Below are 18680 nucleotides of genomic sequence, written 5' to 3'. Positions count from 1 at the left end.
AATCTGAGACCAATTGGTACACTCTGATTTACCACCCCAAGATATTCCTGAACAACGTCTATTTGCGCCCATACTGGATGGAAATTACAAGTGTAATGGCTGTGCTCAATGCAATGGCACTTATAAATGTAGATCCTTCAAACACCCCCAAACAGGGAAATCTATCCCAATTAAAGGTGTTATTACGTGTTCCACTAAGGCAGTTATTTATCTTATAACTTGTCCTTGTGGTAAAAATTATGTGGGTAAAACAAAGCGTGAATTAAAAGTACGTATCTCAGAGCACCGTAGCACCATTAGGCGCAAAAACTTAACTTACCCAGTTGCGGCCCACTTTTTGGAAGCAAACCATCCGATTTCGTCTCTGCGTTATATTGGCATCGAACATGTCACCCTCCCGAGGAGAGGGGGTGACCTTGATAATTTATTGTTAAAACGAGAGGCTGCCTGGATCTTTAATTTAAAGACCCTTGCTCCCTTCGGTCTCAACATAGACTTTGATCTGAAGCCATTCTTGTGATAATTGTGATTTTGCCATTGTAATTGTTTGTTAGATACATTTTAGACTACAAATGCTATGATCGTACGCTATCCATTTGTTTGTCTTTTTGTATGTTCTTTGTATGCCATTTTTTTAAAATATTTGAGTTAACCAATGATATTAGGCCATACTTGGCCATGATTACAAACACCTGTGTGTCTCTTGACACTATATAAATGACTCATCTCGCAGTGTTTGTGATGATACCCTGATGAAGACAGCTTCGCTGTCGAAACGTTGGTTATTCAATTTTTGCATCTGAGCTCTTAGAGTGTGCGGCTTTCCTTTATTTTCTAGTGTTCTACTCCGCTAGCCAGCACCTCGCCTTTATAGGTGTGCGTTTCTTTTTTCTAGATTGTTTTTGTTCAGGCAGACAATAGTGGTGGAAACCTCTTTGGGTGGGCTACAAAGAAACCATACACAGTTCCATCCCTTGGCTCTAGTATAGAGAAGACTATGAAATAAGCCTTTGTTGTGAATGTCCCGTGATGTGCAGACACACTTACTGGACCAAGAGAGGGGACTCTAGTCACTCAAATGCATTGAGTTGACAACATACACAGTGATGGCAGACTATTTCTGAACTAGGGGTGTGCCATGTGTGCATATCTCAAGCTTTCTTGTTTTCTCCTCTCTTTCTCTCACCCTCTCCCTCCCCCCTCTCTCTCTCTTCCCATCACCCCTCTACATACTCTTTCTCTCTCTCTCTTTCGACCCTTCCTCCCCTCTAGGTCTGTGTTTGGAGAAGAGGGTGTTCTACCGGCTCATCTCTGGTCTCCACAGCAGCATAAACATCCACCTGTGTGCAGAGTACCTATTGGCCGGTAGGAAAAACAAACCACTTCCTCTCTATAGATGTCAAAACAGTCACCAGCGTTATGGTCATAGAATTATAATTCTTAGAATAGAAGAAGCCCCTCGAGTCATGATAATTTGAATGACGAACCATGGCAATTTGGGTGGCGGGTGTAGTAATGTGTGTGGTGTATTGGTGTTTGTGTAAAACCAATTTAGCATTTTCTATATATTTACTCTACTTTTGTAAGTGTTCTTGTATTGGAATACTTTCATATGGGTCTGTTTTATCATTCTATAACTGATTCAGTGTTTGTTTACTTCTTCGTTACATCAATTCATAAAGGTTTCTAAATCAGTGGTCCCAGTTTTTCACCCCAACGTCATCAGTCGTGCCAACGTTGATGTAACCCTCACTATTCACTCTCTCTGCTCTCGTCAGAGGGCTGGGGCAAGTCCCTGTGGGGCCCCAATGTGCAGGAGTTCCGCCAGCGCTTCGACCCGGCCGAGACCAAGGGCGAGGGCACGCGGCGCCTTAAGAACCTCTACTTTCTCTACCTGATCGAGCTGCGCGCCCTCTCCAAGGTGGCGCCCTACTTCGATCGAGCCTTCGTCAACCTGTACACGGGCGACCGTCAAGAGGACCGAGCCACCAAAGAGTTACTGCTGCAGTTCTTCAACGAGACCAAGTTAGTACATTTTTTTTAACATATCTTTTTTTTTAAGTGATTTTTTTCTATTTATAGAAGAGATAGTGAGAGAGGAGGGTGACAGTGAAGAGCGATAGAAGTTGTGTCAAAAGGCAGTAGGCTAGATTCAAACCTATGCCAACACTGTAGACATGTGCCAGAGACTGCAGCATTACAGCTAGACCAACCAGGCCACAATACCAATTGAGTCTTAAGGATCATTGGCGCTACTGAACTCTAGGGCTTAAATGAAGTCATGAGTTTCAGGTCAAGTGGTCAGTTTTGATTGTGAATTAGAGGGGATATTGTCTTGGCTTCGGAATAACTGTCTGTTCTCGTCTCCCAGAGCTTTCCCGATGCACTTTGACGAGAAGTCCATGTTTGCTGGGCAGAAGATCGAAGCAAAAACGTTGAAGGTGAGTCCACACATCTCACTTTCATTTCACTGTTAATACTAACATGCTTATATTTGCCGTAAGCCCAGTCCTAGAATAGGTTTGACCCATATCTCAATGGTTTGGTCCCTAGCATAGCTTTGTACAGTGGGTCTTGTACAGTGGGTCTATTTGGAATGTGGAGAGCAGATGTGTCTATGCAGAAGTTTGTGCTAGCTCACTGTACGAGCGGCTAACCAAATGGGCCAGTATTCGGTCAACAGACATTGGTTTTATGCACTGTATAATGATTTTGATGTGTCCATTGAACTTGACTTGACACTTCCAAGATATGGCCTAGTAGGCCTACATTCTGTACATATCAAATACATTTGTATTTGTCACATGCGCCGAATACAACAGGGTTAGACCTTACAGTGAAATGCATACTTACTTAACCAACAATGCAGTTTTAAGAAAAAGACCTCCAAAAATAAGAAATAGAAGTAACAAATAATTAAAGAGCAGCAGTAAAATAACAGTTATTAATGTGACTATGCATAGATAATAACAGAGTAGCAGCAGTGTAAAAGAGGGGGTGGAGGGGGGGCAATGCAAATAGTCTGGGTAGCCATTTGATTAGATGTTCAGGAGTCTTATGGCTTGGGGGTAGAAGCTGTTTAGAAGCCTCTTGGACCTAGACTTGTCGCTCCGGTACCATGTGCCGTGCGGTAGCAGAGAGAACAGTCTATGACTAGGGTGGCTGAAGTCTTTGACAATTTTTAGGGCCTTCCTCTGACACCACCTGGTATAGAGGTCATGGATGGCAGGAAGCTTGGCCCCAGTGATGAGGGCACTGCCCTCTAGTGCCTTGCTGTCGGAGGCCGAGCAGTTGCCATACCAGGCAGTGATGCAACCCATCAGGATGCTCTTGATGGTGCAGCTGTAGAACCTTTTGAGGATCTGAGAACCCATGCCAAATCTTTTCAGTCTCCTGAGGGGGAATAGGTTTTGTCGTGCCCTCTTCATGACTGTCTTCGAGTGCTTGGACCATGTTATTTTGGTGATGTGGACAGCAAGGAACTTGAAACTCTCAACCTGCTCCACTACAGCTCTGTTGATGAGAATGGGGGCGTGCAGGGTCCTCCTTTTCCAATCATCTCCTTTGTCTTGATCACGTTGAGGGAGAGGTTGTTGTCCTGGCACCACACGGCCAGGTCTCTGACCTCCTCCCTATAGGCTGTCTTGTCGGTGATCGGGCCTACCACTGTTGTGTCTTTGGCAAACTTAATGATGGTGTTGGAGTCGTGCCTGGCCGTGCAGTCATGAGTGAAAAGGGAGTACAGGAGGGGACTGAGCACGCGTTGTTGAGGATCAGCATGGCGGATGTGTTACCTACCCTTACCACCTGGGGGCGGCCCGTCAGGAAGTCCAGGATCCAGTTGCAGAGGGAGGTGTTTAGTGCCAGGGTCCTTAGCTTAGTGATGAGCTTTGAGGGCACTATGGTGTTGAATGCTGAGCTGTAGTCGAAGAATAGCATTCTCACATAGGTGTTCCTTTTATCCAGGTGTGAAAGGACAGTGTGGAGTGCAGTAGAGATTGCGTCATCTGTTGGGGCGGTATGCAAATTTGAGTGGTTTTAGGGTTTCTGCGATAATGGTGTTGATGTGAGCCATGACCAGCCTTTCAAAGCACTTCAGGGCTACAAATGTGAGTGCTACGGGTCAGTAGTCATTTAGGCAGGTTACCTTAGAAACATGTATTACAGGCTCAGACAGGGAGAGGTTGAAAATGTCAGTGAAGACACTTGCCAGTTGGTCAGCGCATGCTCGGAGTACACGTCCTGGTAATCCGTCTGGCCCTGCGCCCTTGTGAATGTTGATCTGTTTAAAGGTCTTACTTACATCGGCTGCGGAGAGCGTGATCACAGTCGTCCGGAACAGCTGATGCTCTCATCCATGTTTCAGTGTTACTTGCCTCGAAGCGAGCATAGAAGTAATTTCACTCATCTGGTAGGCTCGTGTCACTGGGCAGCTCTTGGCTGTGCTTCCCTTTGTAGTCTGTAATAGTTTGCAAGCCCTGCCACATCCGACGAGTGTTGGAGCCAGTGTTGTACAATTCGACCTTAGTCCTGTTTTGATGCTTTGCCTGTTTGATGGCTCGTCGGAGGGCATAGCGGGATTTCTTATAAGCTTCGGGATTAGAGTCCCGCTCCTTGAAAGTGGCAGCTCTACCCTTTAGCTCAGTGCTGATGTTGCCTGTAATCCATGGCTTCTGGTTGTGGTATGTAAGTACAGTCACTGTGGGGACGATGTCATCGATGCACTTATTGATGAAGCCAGTGGCTGATGTGGTGTACTCCTCAATGCCATCGGATGAATCCCGGAACATATTCCAGTCTGTGCTTGCAAAACAGTCCTGTAGCTTAGCATCTGCTTCATCTGACCACTTTTTTATTGATCTAGTCACTGGTGCTTCCTGCTTACATTTTTGCTTGTAAGCAGGAATCAGGAGGATAGAATTATGGTCAGATTTGCCAAATGGAGGACGAGGGAGAGCGTTGTACGCGACTCTGTGTGTGGAGTAAAGGTGGTCTCGAGTTGTTTTTCCTCTGGTTGCACTTGTGAGATGCTGGTAGAAATGAGGTAAAATGGATTTAAGTTTCCCTGCATTTAAGTTCCCGGCCACTAGGAGCGCCACCTCTGGATGAGTGTTTTCCTGTTTGCTTATGGCCGTGTACAGCCCATTGAGTGCGGTCTTAGTTCCAGCATCAGTTTGTGGTGGTAAATAGACTGCTACGAAGAATATAGATAAACTCTCTTGGTAGATAGTGTGGTCTACAGCTTGTCATGAGATACCCTACCTCAGGCGAGCAAAACCTTGCGACTTCCTTAGATATTGTGCACTAGCTGTTGTTTACAAATATACTTAGACCGCCACCCCTTGTCTTACCAGAGGCTGCTGTTCTATCCTGCCGATACAGTGTATAACCCGTCAGCTATATGTTATTCATGTCATCGTTCAACAACGGCTCGGTGGAACGTAAGATATTCGTTTTTATTGTCCCGTTGGTAGGATATACGTGCTTGTAGTTTGTCCACTTTATTATCCAGTGAATGTATGTTGGCCAATAGTACTGATGGCAAAGGCAGATTAGCCACTCGTCGCCAGATCCTCACAAGGCACCCCGATCTCCTTCCGCAATACCTTAGTCTCTTTCTCCTGCGAATGACGGGGATGAGGGCCTGTTCGTGTGTCTGGAGTAAATCCCTCTCGTCTGACTCATTAAAGAAACATTCTTTGTCCAGTTCAAGGTGAGTAATCGCTCTTCTGATGTCCAGAAGCTCTTTTCGGTCATAAGAGACGGTAGCAGCAACATTATGTACAAAATAAGTTACAAACAAAATAGCAATGTTGTTTAAGACCCCATAAAACGGCAGCCATCCCCTCCGGCGCCATCTTCTAAGGCTGACAGGAAGTCCTAATAGCTAAGCTAAAAGCTAATGACAACTGACTTGGTGTGAGTGTATGTGTGTTTGATTCCTCAGCCTCACTGATTATGACTAAATCTGTTCAAATTATACCGAATGAATGCAGGTGTTTGCAGGCTATTTATCCACATTGAGCCTAGCTCATACCCCAACAGGAAGCAAAGCCTGAAACATTCCTGTCTCTCTCTCTCTCCCCCTGTTTTCCCAGGAGGAATTCCGGCTACATTTTAAAAACATTTCCCGCATCATGGACTGTGTGGGCTGCAGTAAATGTCGACTCTGGGGGAAGCTACAGGTATGCCATTTTGGGACTCTTGTCCTTCCTCCTGTGGACACGTGGTTATTTTTAGCGGTAGTTACCCGTTATGCTGTGCAGTAGTTAGCTGTTATGTAATAAGTGGAAAGGCAGTGCTATTTGTAGATGTGACCAGACAATTTATAATTTCTCTTCATATCTGTATTATTTAGTTACTTTGCTACTTTCTTCAGTTTAATATATACTGTAGAAAATATATTTTAAATTCTTGATGTATGAAGATTTAACTAAAAGAATACTTCTCTGATTTAAAACTGATCCCGGCACATAACACAGCACCATTATAAGCAATAACAATACCCTTAGGACAATAACCAAAACCAATGGATTTTGAGTAGAGTCAAGAGGAAGAAGCAATATGGAATTGTACCCTATATCTTGGGACAGTGTTAGATCTGATGATGTATAGGAAAATATTACATACCAGTATCCACATCCAATGTTTCTGAGCATTTGCTGGATATCAAATATTTTCATAAGGTAAAAAGAGACTCCACTCCGCACATTGAAATCCACGCTCCCATGTTTTAAAAAATATAATTTATTTCACCTTTATTTAACCAGGTAGGCAAGTTGAGAACAAGTTCTCATTTACAATTGCGACCTGGCCAATGTGGTTTATGGGCGACAATGTTTTAGCCACAAGCCACGACTCATAATAATGATCGGAATGGCGCAAATGGAATGGCATAAAACACCTGGAAACCATGTGTTTCATGTATTTGTTGCCTTTTCTCTTATTCCGTTCCAGTCATTATCACGAGCCTGTCCTCCCCAATTAAGGTGCCACCAAACTCCTGCGGTTTCAGCCCTTAGGTCAGTGTTTTCCAGTCCTGGTCCTGGGGACCCAGGGAACATTTTTGTTTTTGACCTAACAATAACACACCTGATTCCGCTAATCAAAGGCTTGATGATGAGTTGATTAGTTTAATCAAAAATGTGCAGGACCAGGATTGAGAAACGTTTAAATAATTATACGCTCATGAAACCTTGTTGCCAATAAACCACATGGCATCATGGATTGGAGTGTGTGAGATCTCAGGCTTTCTCACATGATTAACCCATGGCTCCCCAACCCCCCATTGCAGACCCAAGGGCTGGGCACGGCGTTGAAGATCCTCTTCTCTGAGAAGGAGATCAAGAACCTGCCGGAACACAGCCCCTCCAAGGGCTTCCAGCTGACACGACAGGAGATAGTGGCCTTGCTCAATGGCTTTGGGAGGTTGATACCACTTTTATACACATTGTGTCTTTATGGTTGATACTACTGCCTTGGAAACTGGATAGTGTTCATTAGGGCACACAATGGAAAACGTTTTAAAACGTAAAATGAAAATGACCATTTCATGCTGGACAAATCCAGGTAGTCTGTCTCGCAATTTCAAATTACTATTAGCATGACATACATTTAGTAAATATTGCATACATTGTCATAAATAGTTTCACAATCTCTTTTTCTCCCCATCTCCTTCCCCCTTCTCTGTTTCTCCCCGTAGGCTCTCCACAAGCATCCACCAGCTCCATAGTTTCCGCGCCTTGCTGAAGGAGAAGAGGTAACACCCCCCCCCCAACAGCACTACCACCTCCCGGCTACCAGGTGGAGCCAACCCAGAGGGAACTGCAATAGTCTTATTCCTCCCCAGAATAAGATCAAGTTCAGGGACTTCAGGATCGACACTGAACCCCCATCCCCTCCTCCTTCCTTCTTCCTCTATGTACAACTCTCTTTACTCTCCTTCTCTCCTCTTCCTTTCCAGAGAGCAACGGCACTAAGTCTGAGAAATCTGTACCTCTGTTTCCTTTTGTTTTTACTTTTGTGGATGAAAGTGTTCACTATGTCAGGCATATTAGTTGTGAGCTAAACCCATCCTTGAGTGAGGGAGTTTGTGTGTGTGTCTGTGTGAGTGTGTAATTGAAGGTGTGTGTTTGTGTGAGAGTACTTGTTTTGTCGTTGATCGCCAGTTGCAGCTAAATGATAACGAGAACTAGGATTCATTCCGTACTTTTACGACCATAAACTTGATAAGCGCAGCTGCTTTTTCCTATCCTAGAGGTGTAACCTTTTTTTTCCTGTGCGAGTGCATGTGTTGAACGAACGTCTATGTGAGCGACTATGTCTGCTTTTGCTTTTGTCTGTGCATTTAACTGTGCTGTTTAGGGGTGTTTTAACATCTCCATTTGGCAATCCAGTCTTTCTGCGCATCATATTATATAAAGCCTAATTTAAATGTGAAAAAGGAACAATTTACAGATTGGGTATCTGTTGACAACGATAAGCTTGCATTACTTCTCTCATACCTATTCTATTTGGTGGCAGAATGGTTCCTGGTGTTTTATTCTTATCCTATTCTTATTTTATTGGTTTTATGAAAGTCGAGACTAGCCAGGGTGATAGCAATCCCAAATGTGTAAGAGGTGTTTTCATGGCAATGAAAAGCCACACCAGTATTTGTTTCATAGTTCACTTAAATAAGCTGTCATGCTGTGAAACTGCCATGTTGGAGAAGAGTACTGTTAAAGTATAATGGAGAATGTAGCCAATGGTGTGAAAAGAAGCAACTCGAAACAAGCAGTGGGGTTTGTTCCCCCATGATGGTCAAGTTCACTGGGGTGTCTTGGTGAGCTTGCCATGTAAATCAATTCAAAATGGATACACGTAATGGCATTTAACGTCACACAACCTTTTTTATACTGTCATGCCCTTCAGGGCTGGGGCGATACCAGTATCGCGATACTCGTTATTATAGTGGCAAGGAAACATAACGTGAAGCGTATTTAACTTCTTTAGGAAAACGGCCCTAACGTTCCACACACTATACATGTTTTATTTCTGTCTGAACTAGGTATTTCACCATGTGGACCAAAGATTTTATGTTGCCTTTTTTCTTTTCTATCATGTCAAAGCACATTTGAGTTTTTCCACCATATAAGTCTTTAGTTTGTGCATCATCACCCCCTTGGGTAACATTGGTTAGAACATGTTGCAAGTGAGGTTCGCCTTATGTGCAAAGATTAAACTATTGGTAGCCAGACAATACCTGGGTAATACTATGTATCACATTTTTGTAAAAGAAAATCTCGATCCAATCAAACAAAGGTAGACATGGGGTCCAGTAAGTAGGATTTGAGTCAAGTGCTAGCTAGCTTATGCTAACATAAAGAGCAACGCTAATGTCGCCGTGAATGTGACCGCTATGGAGATTGAACAAGCTGTTCCTTTGCTTAAAATGAAAGAAATAGACAAGATAAAATATTATTTTAGAGGAAAAGCGTGTGTGTCTGTCTGGGCCTCGCATGCTTTCTAAAACATCAGAACGTCCTGTGCAATCCACTTGTCTGCCTTAAAAGTTCCAAAAAATCGTTAAAAAAGCTTGAGCCTGCTTTCTTGGATGAAATTCACAATTTTGTCTCCAATGATCTCCACGCTCTTCTGCTTTCTCCTATCTCTGCCTTTGTAACATATTCAGATTACCCAGAAAGTTGTACTATTTGTAAAAGGAAAATTAGTTGCACCTGTATTGATGTGTGTTCTTGTTTGATTATATTTATTTGAACAGAGGAATAAATATTTCTGGTTGTCATTCAAAACTTTTTATGCCTCTTTTTCAGATTTGTACCATGATCCATTATGTACAAACCCTTTCAGAACAATACTATTTGACCTCACCATAACTGAAAGGTGTACTTTATACCGCTCAAACTCAACTCGGGACCTCAAAGCCAGTTCCACTGTGGGTTTTTTCATTGTTCCCCTTTAATCAGGGACTGATTTAGACCTGGGACAAGTGGGTGCAATTCATTCAGGTAGAATAGAAAACCAGCAGGCTCTGGACCTCCATAGGGTAAAATTTGAATACACCTGCTCCATACGCTTAATTTAATATTTGTAAGTCATTTTTAGCAATAAACCCTGAAAAGGGTTGTGTTCTGTTATTGGGACTTGTTCTGACCTTTCCTATCAAAGTAAATTGTAGACAATGTTGGTGTACACTTCCGTTTCATCTAGTGACTAAATCAAGAACAGTAGGATATCCTCACATTGAGTATCACACCCCAAATTTCCTTTTATTCATGGTTATGAGTCAATACCGATCACGATACATCCACAGACAGAAAAGCAGACAAAAAAATAGAGCATCTGATCAGTGAAACGTTCTCCATTACATAAAAAAAAAACGTCCTGTTAGAAATATAGAATCCATCTTTTTCACCATCACATCACCAATAAATTAATGCATGTTCATAGTCACATTTACTGCGGATATAGATATGACATGATTTTGTTTATTTGTGTCATTGTTCTATACAGGCTTTAGGATATTGATATTGTCTAAGGTCAACTACCTTGATGTATATGTTTGTGCATGACTTAGTGCTAGCTTATAATATGGGTTTATTTCACAGGTTTTCTAGATGACTTTCTAAAATGTCTAAATCAGTGGTTCCCAAACTGTGGGGTGGTCGATAGGGGGGTGCAGAGTTAATTTTTTTTTTTTTTTTTTTAAGGAAGTCAGTCTGGCTTTCAACTTTTGAAAGTTGTTATAGTAGAATGTACAAGGCACAATTTTGGGTAGTGTATCATCATTTTTCCTCTTGTCAGTCATTAAATACCTTAGAGCTATTTTATAACTTGTCAAAAATGTCCAGATCAACTAGCCCATGTCAGCTTACGGGATGTTCCCCAATGATGGAAGGGGGGCTCCGAGTGAAATAGTTTTGGAACCACTGGTCTACATTATCACTAAGTTACTAATGCAATACGGTGGCTGATGATGGACAAAATACAGATGCTGTCAAGAAGTATCAAAGTTTGCAAAGTGCATTGCGGTGCTGTACAGTGCAGTGTGGACTGGTTCAGAGTTAGGGTCAATACCAATTTTTTGCTTTTCAATTAGGAACATTTTGAATTTGAATTTTTGCTTCCTGATTTGAATTAATTGAAATGGAATTGACCCCGACCCTGGACTTGTTAAGTCTCAGTATGGATGGAGCTCTCCCGTCACCGGTGCCAACCGTTGTTCGTCCGTCCCCGTTTGTACAGTGAAACTGCTGTTGCGGCTGCCCCAGTCGTAGCAGTCTGTAACTAGGCTATAGACACAAAAGATAAACAAATCTTTGAGTTACTTATTAAACTGAACAAAAATATAAACGCCACATGCAACAATTTCATACATTTTACTGAGTTACAGTTCATATGAGGAAATCGGTCAATTGAAATAAATTCATTAAGTCCCAATCTCTAAGGATTTCACATGACTGGGAATACAGATATGCTGATGGTCACTGATACCTTTAAAAAAAATTGACCTCAGGATCTCAAAGCTTTTGTGCATTTAAATTGCCATCGATAAAATGCAATTGTGTTCGTTTTCTGTTGCTTATGCCTGCCCATACCATAACCCCATCGCCATACACGCAGTCTGCATTTGTGAGGCCTGTTGGACATACTGCCAAATTCTCTAAAACAACATTAGAGGCGGCTTATGGTATAGAAATGAACATTAAATTCTCTGGCAACAGCTCTGGTGGACATTCTTGCAGTCAGCATGCCAATTGCACGCTCCCTCAACTTTGTGGCATTGTGTTGTGTGACATAACCACATTAGAGTGGCCTTTTATTGTCCCCAGCACAAGGTGCACCTGCGTAAGGATCATGGTGTTTAATCAGCTTCTTGATATGACACACCTGTCAAGTGGATGGATTATCTTGGCAAAGGAGAAATGCTCACTAACAGGGATGTAAACAAATTTGTGCACAAAATCTGACAGAAATAAGCTTTTTGTGCGAATGGAACATTTCGGGGATCTTTTATTTCAGTTCATGAAACATGAGACCAACACTTTACATGTTGTGTTTATATTTTGGTTCAGTGTAGTTATCTTTCGGTATATCTTTTAAATCTAAAACATACTCAGAAGTAACCTATCCCAGTCTTGACACTACTGTACCTTGCGGAATTGTTCTGAGGAGGGATGCTCCACGCCAGGTCATCGTCGCTATCGTACCGACGGGGGTTGTCAAAGAAGTAACCTCTGGAAGAGAGCACGTGGTTTGGGATCCCTGATCCACTCTGCAAAGACAGAGCATACCGAATAAGATAAAGAAATTGGTAACGCTTTATTTAAGAGCCAAGTTTAAGCTGGTACTTACCTGGTGTTTTCACTAAGAAACTATGTGGTAGCAATGGACACTTTCTGGTACTTATCTCAGAATTTAACACAATTGGTAACTAACCGGCATCAAATGGTATTGGCTTAAATAGTGACGCTAGCGTCAATGAATCTCAATGAAACTGAAGTGTAAGTGCAATGCAATTATTAGGTATTTACTTTTAAACAACTAACTAGCTGGTAAACAGCGGGCTGGTTACATTTCCAAGCTTCTCCTTGTCATCTGAACACACACTCACCCTGTCCTGTGGCAGCCTGCGGACCCTGAAGAAGAAAACCACCAAGGAGGTTGGCAGCAGTTCCCAGACAAAGAGGATCACCCCGAACACGATGTAACCAGCGTCCCCCAGAGTGGATCTCAAGTCAGCCTGCACAGAGAGTGTGCATTTGTGTGTTTAACCCTCCAGAGGATCCTCATTTGTGGATCGTTGGTGTTAGACTGTGTTTTCGAGTGTGTTTGTCTGACTTTTGTCCCACATATACTGTGTTTGTGTCTGTCACTTTCTCTTTTCTCTCTCTGTCACTCTCTTCTCCCTAATTCTGTGTCTGGGATAGCGTGTCATCCTTACCTGGTCGGACACATTGTACCAGTCGTAGTCGAAAGAGTTGATGGTCTCAATGTCAGTCAGAGCCAGCACCACCAGGTTGTAGCAGGCCCGTGATGCGTACAGCAGAACCACCAGGATGCCAATCAATGTCACCTGACACACCGACGTTCCCTGCAACCAATGGTGAGGGAGGTCATGGTCATGAACTATTATCTGTCACACCCTGATCTCTTTCACCTGTCTTTGTGCTTGTCTCCACCCCTCCGGGTGTTGCCCATCTTCCCCATTTCCCCAGTGTATTTATATCTGTGTTCTTTGTTCGTCTGTTGCCAGTTTGTTTTGTTTGTCAAGCCTACCAGCGGTTTCCCTTGCTCCTGTCTGTTTCTAGTTTTCCCCGGTTTTGACCATTCTGCCTGCCCTGACCCTGAGCCTGCCTGCAATTCTGTACCTTGTCACATCGGACTGGATTATTGACCTCTGCCTGGCCTGAGACTGCCTGCCGTTCTGTACCGTTTGATCTCTGATCTGGAATACCGACCTCTGCCTGCCCTTGACCTGTCGTTTTGACCAGCCCCCTGTTCTACTAATAAGCTTTTGTTACTTCGACACTGTCTGCATCTGGGTCTTCCCTGAAACATGATACCAATCAGCATTAGTATTTACGAGGGGTCACCGTTTAGTGCTACCGAGTTCACCTCCAAAATATATACAAAGACATTAAATAAAGTTAAACTTGAACTGTTTTTTTAAGTTGACCTGAACTGTTTTTATTCTTTGTGTCCTACTTTCAGAAAAGCATGAAGCAGACTTAGTCAATCTTAATGGAAGTCTGGGGCTGTATGTATCAAGTGTCTCAGAGAAGGAGTGCTGATTTAGGATCGCATGGACGGGCAAGACCTGATCCTCGATCAGCAATCCTACTCTGAGATGCTTGATACATACAGCCCCTGATCTACAAGTTCTGAGGTCCTACCTTGGACTCGAGGTATATGCTGGCCAGGGAAATCTTAGCCACCTTGTAAAGGCAGACGGACAGCGAGATGGCACAGAGCACGAAGAGCGTATCGTTGATGGTGACTCTGACCAGGACAATGGTCTTGACCTCGGTGGCGGTCATCTTAACCAGCAGGGCACAGGCCAGGTTGACCACCAGGAAGAGAAAACTGACCGCCAAGAAGACCAGATAGAGGGGGAGCCTATGGAAGGAAAGATATGGAAATCTCTGGGCCCTAGTTACAGCCTTTGAAATATGTGAGGGTCCTGTATATGGACAGGAAGAGAGGGGTAAACTCAGTCTACTTACTTGTATTTAAGGAGCTCTGGGGTATACTTGGACTTTGCCTTGAAGTAAACCTGTTTTGGGTGACATCAGAAAGAAAGTGACACTTTGGACATTTTCCCCCAAGAAAACAACAACAATCAACAACGTGGCCGCTCAGCTGAAGAACCAGTTAATGAATTAATTCTGTCCCCAGATCAGATACATTTGAAGGGATCCTGAAGAAATACAAACAAATTGGACCCCTTTTTCGTTATGTAGACTGACCTCTTATCAGTTAAACCCATGATGTGATGCCAACAGCAGACAAGCGATGCCCTCCTGTATTATCTTTTAATAGTAATGTGTGAAGGGAGACAAATGCTGCGAATAGATGTAGCATTGCTCTCTATACAGAGCAGTGGGCATGAGGATGTCAAGCAAGTGTGTGATTGCTGGCGTCTGCAGACAACGGCTGTGTAAGTCTCTATTGTGGGCAACCCCTTTTGAACCGCGTTCCTCTTTAGGTTTCCTTCCTCCTTCTAGAAGGTTTTTCCTGCCCTGCGCTTTCGCTTCTGCTTTGCTTACTCTTTGGGGTCTAAGACGGGTAACTGTAAAGCACTTTGTGACAACTGCTGATATGAAATCTATATAAAATCATTTAGAAAACGCTAGGTCCTCTAAGTCTATTACAATTTAATTACGTGCCTCTGATATTGATTCATCATCTATACTGAACAAAAATATAAACACAACCTTGTAAAGTGTTGGTTCCATGTTTCATGAGCTGAAATAAAATATACCAGAAATCTTTAGCACAAAAAGCATTTTTCTCTCAAATTTTGTGGACAAATTTGCTTACTTCCATGTTAGTGAGCGTTTCTCCTTTGCCAAGATAATCCATCCACCTGACAGGTGTGGCATATCAAGAAGCTGATTAAACGGCATCATAATTACACAGGTGCACCTTGTGCTGGGGACACTAAAAAGACCACTCTAAAATATGCAGTTTTAGTTGGCATGCTGACTGCAGGAATGTCCACCAGAGCTGTTGCCAGAGAATTGAATAATAATTTATCTACCATAAGCCGCCTACAATGTCGTTTTAGAGTATTTGGCCGTACATCCAATCGGCCTCACAACCGCAGACCACGTGTAACCACGGCAGTCCAGGACCTCCACATCTGGCTTCTTCAGTTGCGGGATGGTCTCAAAAGAGCGACCCCGTACAGCTGATGAAACTGTGGGTTTGCATAACCGAAGAATTTCTGCACAAACTGTCAGAAACAGTCTCAGGGAAGCTCATCTGCGTGCTCGTCGTCATCACCACCCCAGTGATGACGACGAGCACGCAGATGAGCTTCCCTGAGACTGTTTCTGACAGTTTGTGCAGAAATTCTTCGGTTATGCAAATCCACAGTTTTGGTCTTGACCTGACTTCAGTTTGGCATCGTAACCGACTCCAGTGGGCAAATGCTCCCCTTCAATAGCCACTGGCATGCTGGATAAGTGTGCTCTTCATGGATGAATCCCGGTTTCAACTGTTTCCCGGGCAGATGGCAGACGTCTTGTGGGCAAAGGGTTTGCTGAAGTCAAAGTTGTGAACAGAGTGCCCCATGGTGGCAGTGGGGTTATGGTGTGGGCAGGTATAAGCTACGAACAACGAACACAATTGCATTTTATCAATGGCAATTTGAATGCACAGAGATACCATGACGAGATCCTGAGGCCCATTGTCGTGCCATTCATCCGCCACGATCACCTCTTGTTTCAGCATGATAATGCATGGACGGCCCCATGTGTTGCAAGGATCTGTACACAATTCCTGGAAGCTGTAATTGTCCCAGTTCTTCCATGGCCTGCATACTCACCAGACATGTCACCCATTGAGCATGTTTGGGATGCTCTGGATTGACGTGTACGACAGCTTTTCCAGTTCCCGCCAATATCCAGCAACTTTGCACAGCCATCGAAGACGAGTGGGACAATATCCACAAGCCACAATCAATAGCCTGATCAACTCTATGCAAAGGAGATGTGTCACACTGCATGAGGTAAATGGTGGACACCAGATACTGACTGGTTTTCTCATCCACGTCCCTACCTTTTTTTTAAAGGAATTTGTGACCAACAGATGGATATATATATATATATATATACTCCCAGTCATGTGAAATCCATAGAATATGGCCCAATGAATTTATTTCATTTGAATGATTTCCTTAAATGAACTGTAACTCAGTAAAATCTTTGAAATTGTTTGTTCAGTGTATCTAAAAGCAGTATGACTTCTTGTCTGACCCGTGTTGCCCACATCTCACCTCGACGCCCGCTATGATATATTGTAAATAACTAGTTGTATGAATATATAATTGCTAAATGCTGTGTGCACATTGCACAATAAGGTGAATGTGCTAAGCTATTAAATAAGGGAAACGTTACTAATCTTCCTTTGCCGGGGCTTCATACCTTTACCCTCCTTTTCCTTTTTCTTGAGCTGTCCCCTCCTCCACACTGCCTTCACGCCCCTCCCACCACTTACCTCTTCTAGGGGAGCTTTCCCCATAGGATTGTATATCCCCCCCTATTTGGGATGCCACCATTTCAGCAAAATCAGAAATACCAGTCCACAGCTATTCTGTATACACAACACTCACACATCAATGTATAATCACTATTAATACTCTGAACTACTACCTAGACACTGAGACTGGAAAAAAAAGGGCAGATTGGGTATAAAAAACCCACAACATATAGCATCCAACTGTAATCCACATTTAGGACCCCAATGGGCCCTCAAAATGGCCCCAATATGGCCCTTGTGGCCCCCTGAGACCCCCATTCCCTCAATGTGGCCCCTGGGAGCCTATTCTCACCTGGGCGCAGTAGAGGTTCATGAGGCTCAGTGTGAAGAACTGCAGGCAGACGGGGAAGCAGTAGAGCAGCCAGAAGGTGAAGGGACCCAGCGCGTTGGCCGTGACGCAGTCGCGGAAGTAGAAGGAGAAGAGGAGGGCGCGCAACGCGGCCCACAGCAGACACAGGAAGAGGAATGCCGTCTGGTAGCTGAAGCGCTTGTGGCGGTATCGGAGCACCAGCCACAGCTGGGCATAGATGAAGGCAAAGAGGAGAGAGTAGAAGACGGTGTAGGCCACGGTGAGGCCAAGCGTGACGTAGGGCGGGATGGCCGGGGCCATGGTGGGCGGAGGAGGCAGGGAGCCGTTACCGGCTGCTGCTGCTGTGGATGCCGGTTCTGGTGCCGCTGACACCCCCCCGATGGTGCCTTGCTCCACCACCGGGGATGATGACTCCAGGGACATGTCCATCGCTTCTCCATTCATTCTCTGTTCCTCAACGAGGGAGAGAAAGAAGGGAATCCTTTTTTCTTCTGTCTCTCTCAGGCAATGTGTCGCTGGTAGAGACGATATCTCCCCTCCATGGAGCCTTTGCTTCAGACACACAACCCTGCTGTCTGACTCAGTGTGAGGGAGGGAGACAAAGGAGGGAGGAGAGGGGGGAAAGAGACACTCCCCTCTTTTTGCCGGTGCTCCTTGGAGAGTGGTTGGAGGCTGATGTCACATGACAATGGCTCGGAGCGTTTCAGTGGCCAAGGGCTCGGCAGCAGGCTGTGATGCATTTGAAGAAGATGGAGGGAGGGTAAAGATGGATCGAGAAAAAGAGAGCGCGAGAGAGAGGTGGGAGGGAGTGAGGGAGAGGTGCACTGACTGTACCTTAGACCACGTGCTGGAGGGACCTGTCATCTGCTCCCATCCCCCTCTTTCATCATAGACAGCATCATCATGCAGTCTGTGCCAATTGTCTTTCTGTCGCCCCTCCCCCATTTTTTTCCTCCTCATTTCTTATTTCCTCCATCCATACTGAAGGTTGTGTAATGGATGTATCTGTGATGGTGGGTGCTTTAAAATATGTCAGTTAACCACTTGGTTGAGTAAGAATTTTGCCCACAAATATACCCACAATTCTGTTATACACTGAGTGTACAAAGCATGACATAGACTGACCAGGTGAATTCAGGTGAAAGCTATGATCCCTTATTGATATCACCTGTTAAATCTACTTCAATCAGTATCGAGGAAGGGGAGGAGACTGGTTAAAGAAGGATGTTTAAGCCTTGAGACAATTGAGGCAGGGATTGTATGTGCGCCATTCAGAGGGTGAATGAGAAAGACAAAATATTTAAGTGCCTTTGAACGGGGTATGGTAGTAGGTGCCAGGCGCACCGGCTTAAGTGTGTCAAGAACTGAAACGCTGCCAGGTTTTTCACACTCAACAGTTTCCTGTGTGTATCAAGAATTGTCCACCACCCAAAGGACATACAGACAACTTGACACAATTGTAGGAAGCATTGGAGTCAACATGGGCCAGCATCCCTGTGGAATGCTTTTGACACCGTGTAGAGTCCATGCCCCGACGAATTGAGGCTGTTCTGAGGGCAACCGGGGGTGCAACTCAATATTTAGTACACTCAGTGTATATCCT

General features: G+C 44.1%; 2 protein-coding genes across 3 annotated transcripts in view; one reads left to right on the top strand and one right to left on the bottom strand.

Annotated features, from left to right (window-relative positions):
• The window catches only part of LOC106586106 (ERO1-like protein beta), a 35239-nt gene extending 25442 nt beyond the window's left edge, over window positions 1-9797 (top strand). For both annotated transcript variants that reach the window (XM_014172973.2, XM_014172982.2), the window contains exons 11-16: window positions 1273-1365; window positions 1779-2025; window positions 2372-2441; window positions 6099-6185; window positions 7295-7428; window positions 7703-9797. In XM_014172973.2, coding sequence (XP_014028448.2) covers window positions 1273-1365; window positions 1779-2025; window positions 2372-2441; window positions 6099-6185; window positions 7295-7428; window positions 7703-7763 — 692 coding nt within the window. In that variant the 3' untranslated portion in view covers window positions 7764-9797. The remainder of the gene's footprint in view (window positions 1-1272; window positions 1366-1778; window positions 2026-2371; window positions 2442-6098; window positions 6186-7294; window positions 7429-7702) is intronic.
• Window positions 9798-10245: 448 nt separating this feature from the next.
• Window positions 10246-17874, bottom strand: LOC106586117 (G protein-coupled receptor 137Ba). The gene is made up of 7 exons (XM_014172994.2): window positions 17060-17874; window positions 14229-14278; window positions 13899-14121; window positions 12947-13096; window positions 12617-12745; window positions 12156-12277; window positions 10246-11294 (listed from the first exon to the last, which is right to left on the bottom strand). The coding sequence occupies exons 1-7, from the start codon at window positions 17519-17521 to the stop codon at window positions 11183-11185; spliced, it is 1248 nt and encodes a 415-aa protein (XP_014028469.1). The 5' UTR covers window positions 17522-17874; the 3' UTR covers window positions 10246-11182.
• Window positions 17875-18680: the final 806 nt, after the last annotated feature.

Source organism: Salmo salar, chromosome ssa02 (genome assembly GCF_905237065.1).
Source record: "Salmo salar chromosome ssa02, Ssal_v3.1, whole genome shotgun sequence".
NCBI classification, from domain to species: domain Eukaryota; kingdom Metazoa; phylum Chordata; class Actinopteri; order Salmoniformes; family Salmonidae; genus Salmo; species Salmo salar.
This window is presented reverse-complemented; position numbering and strand designations above follow the sequence as displayed.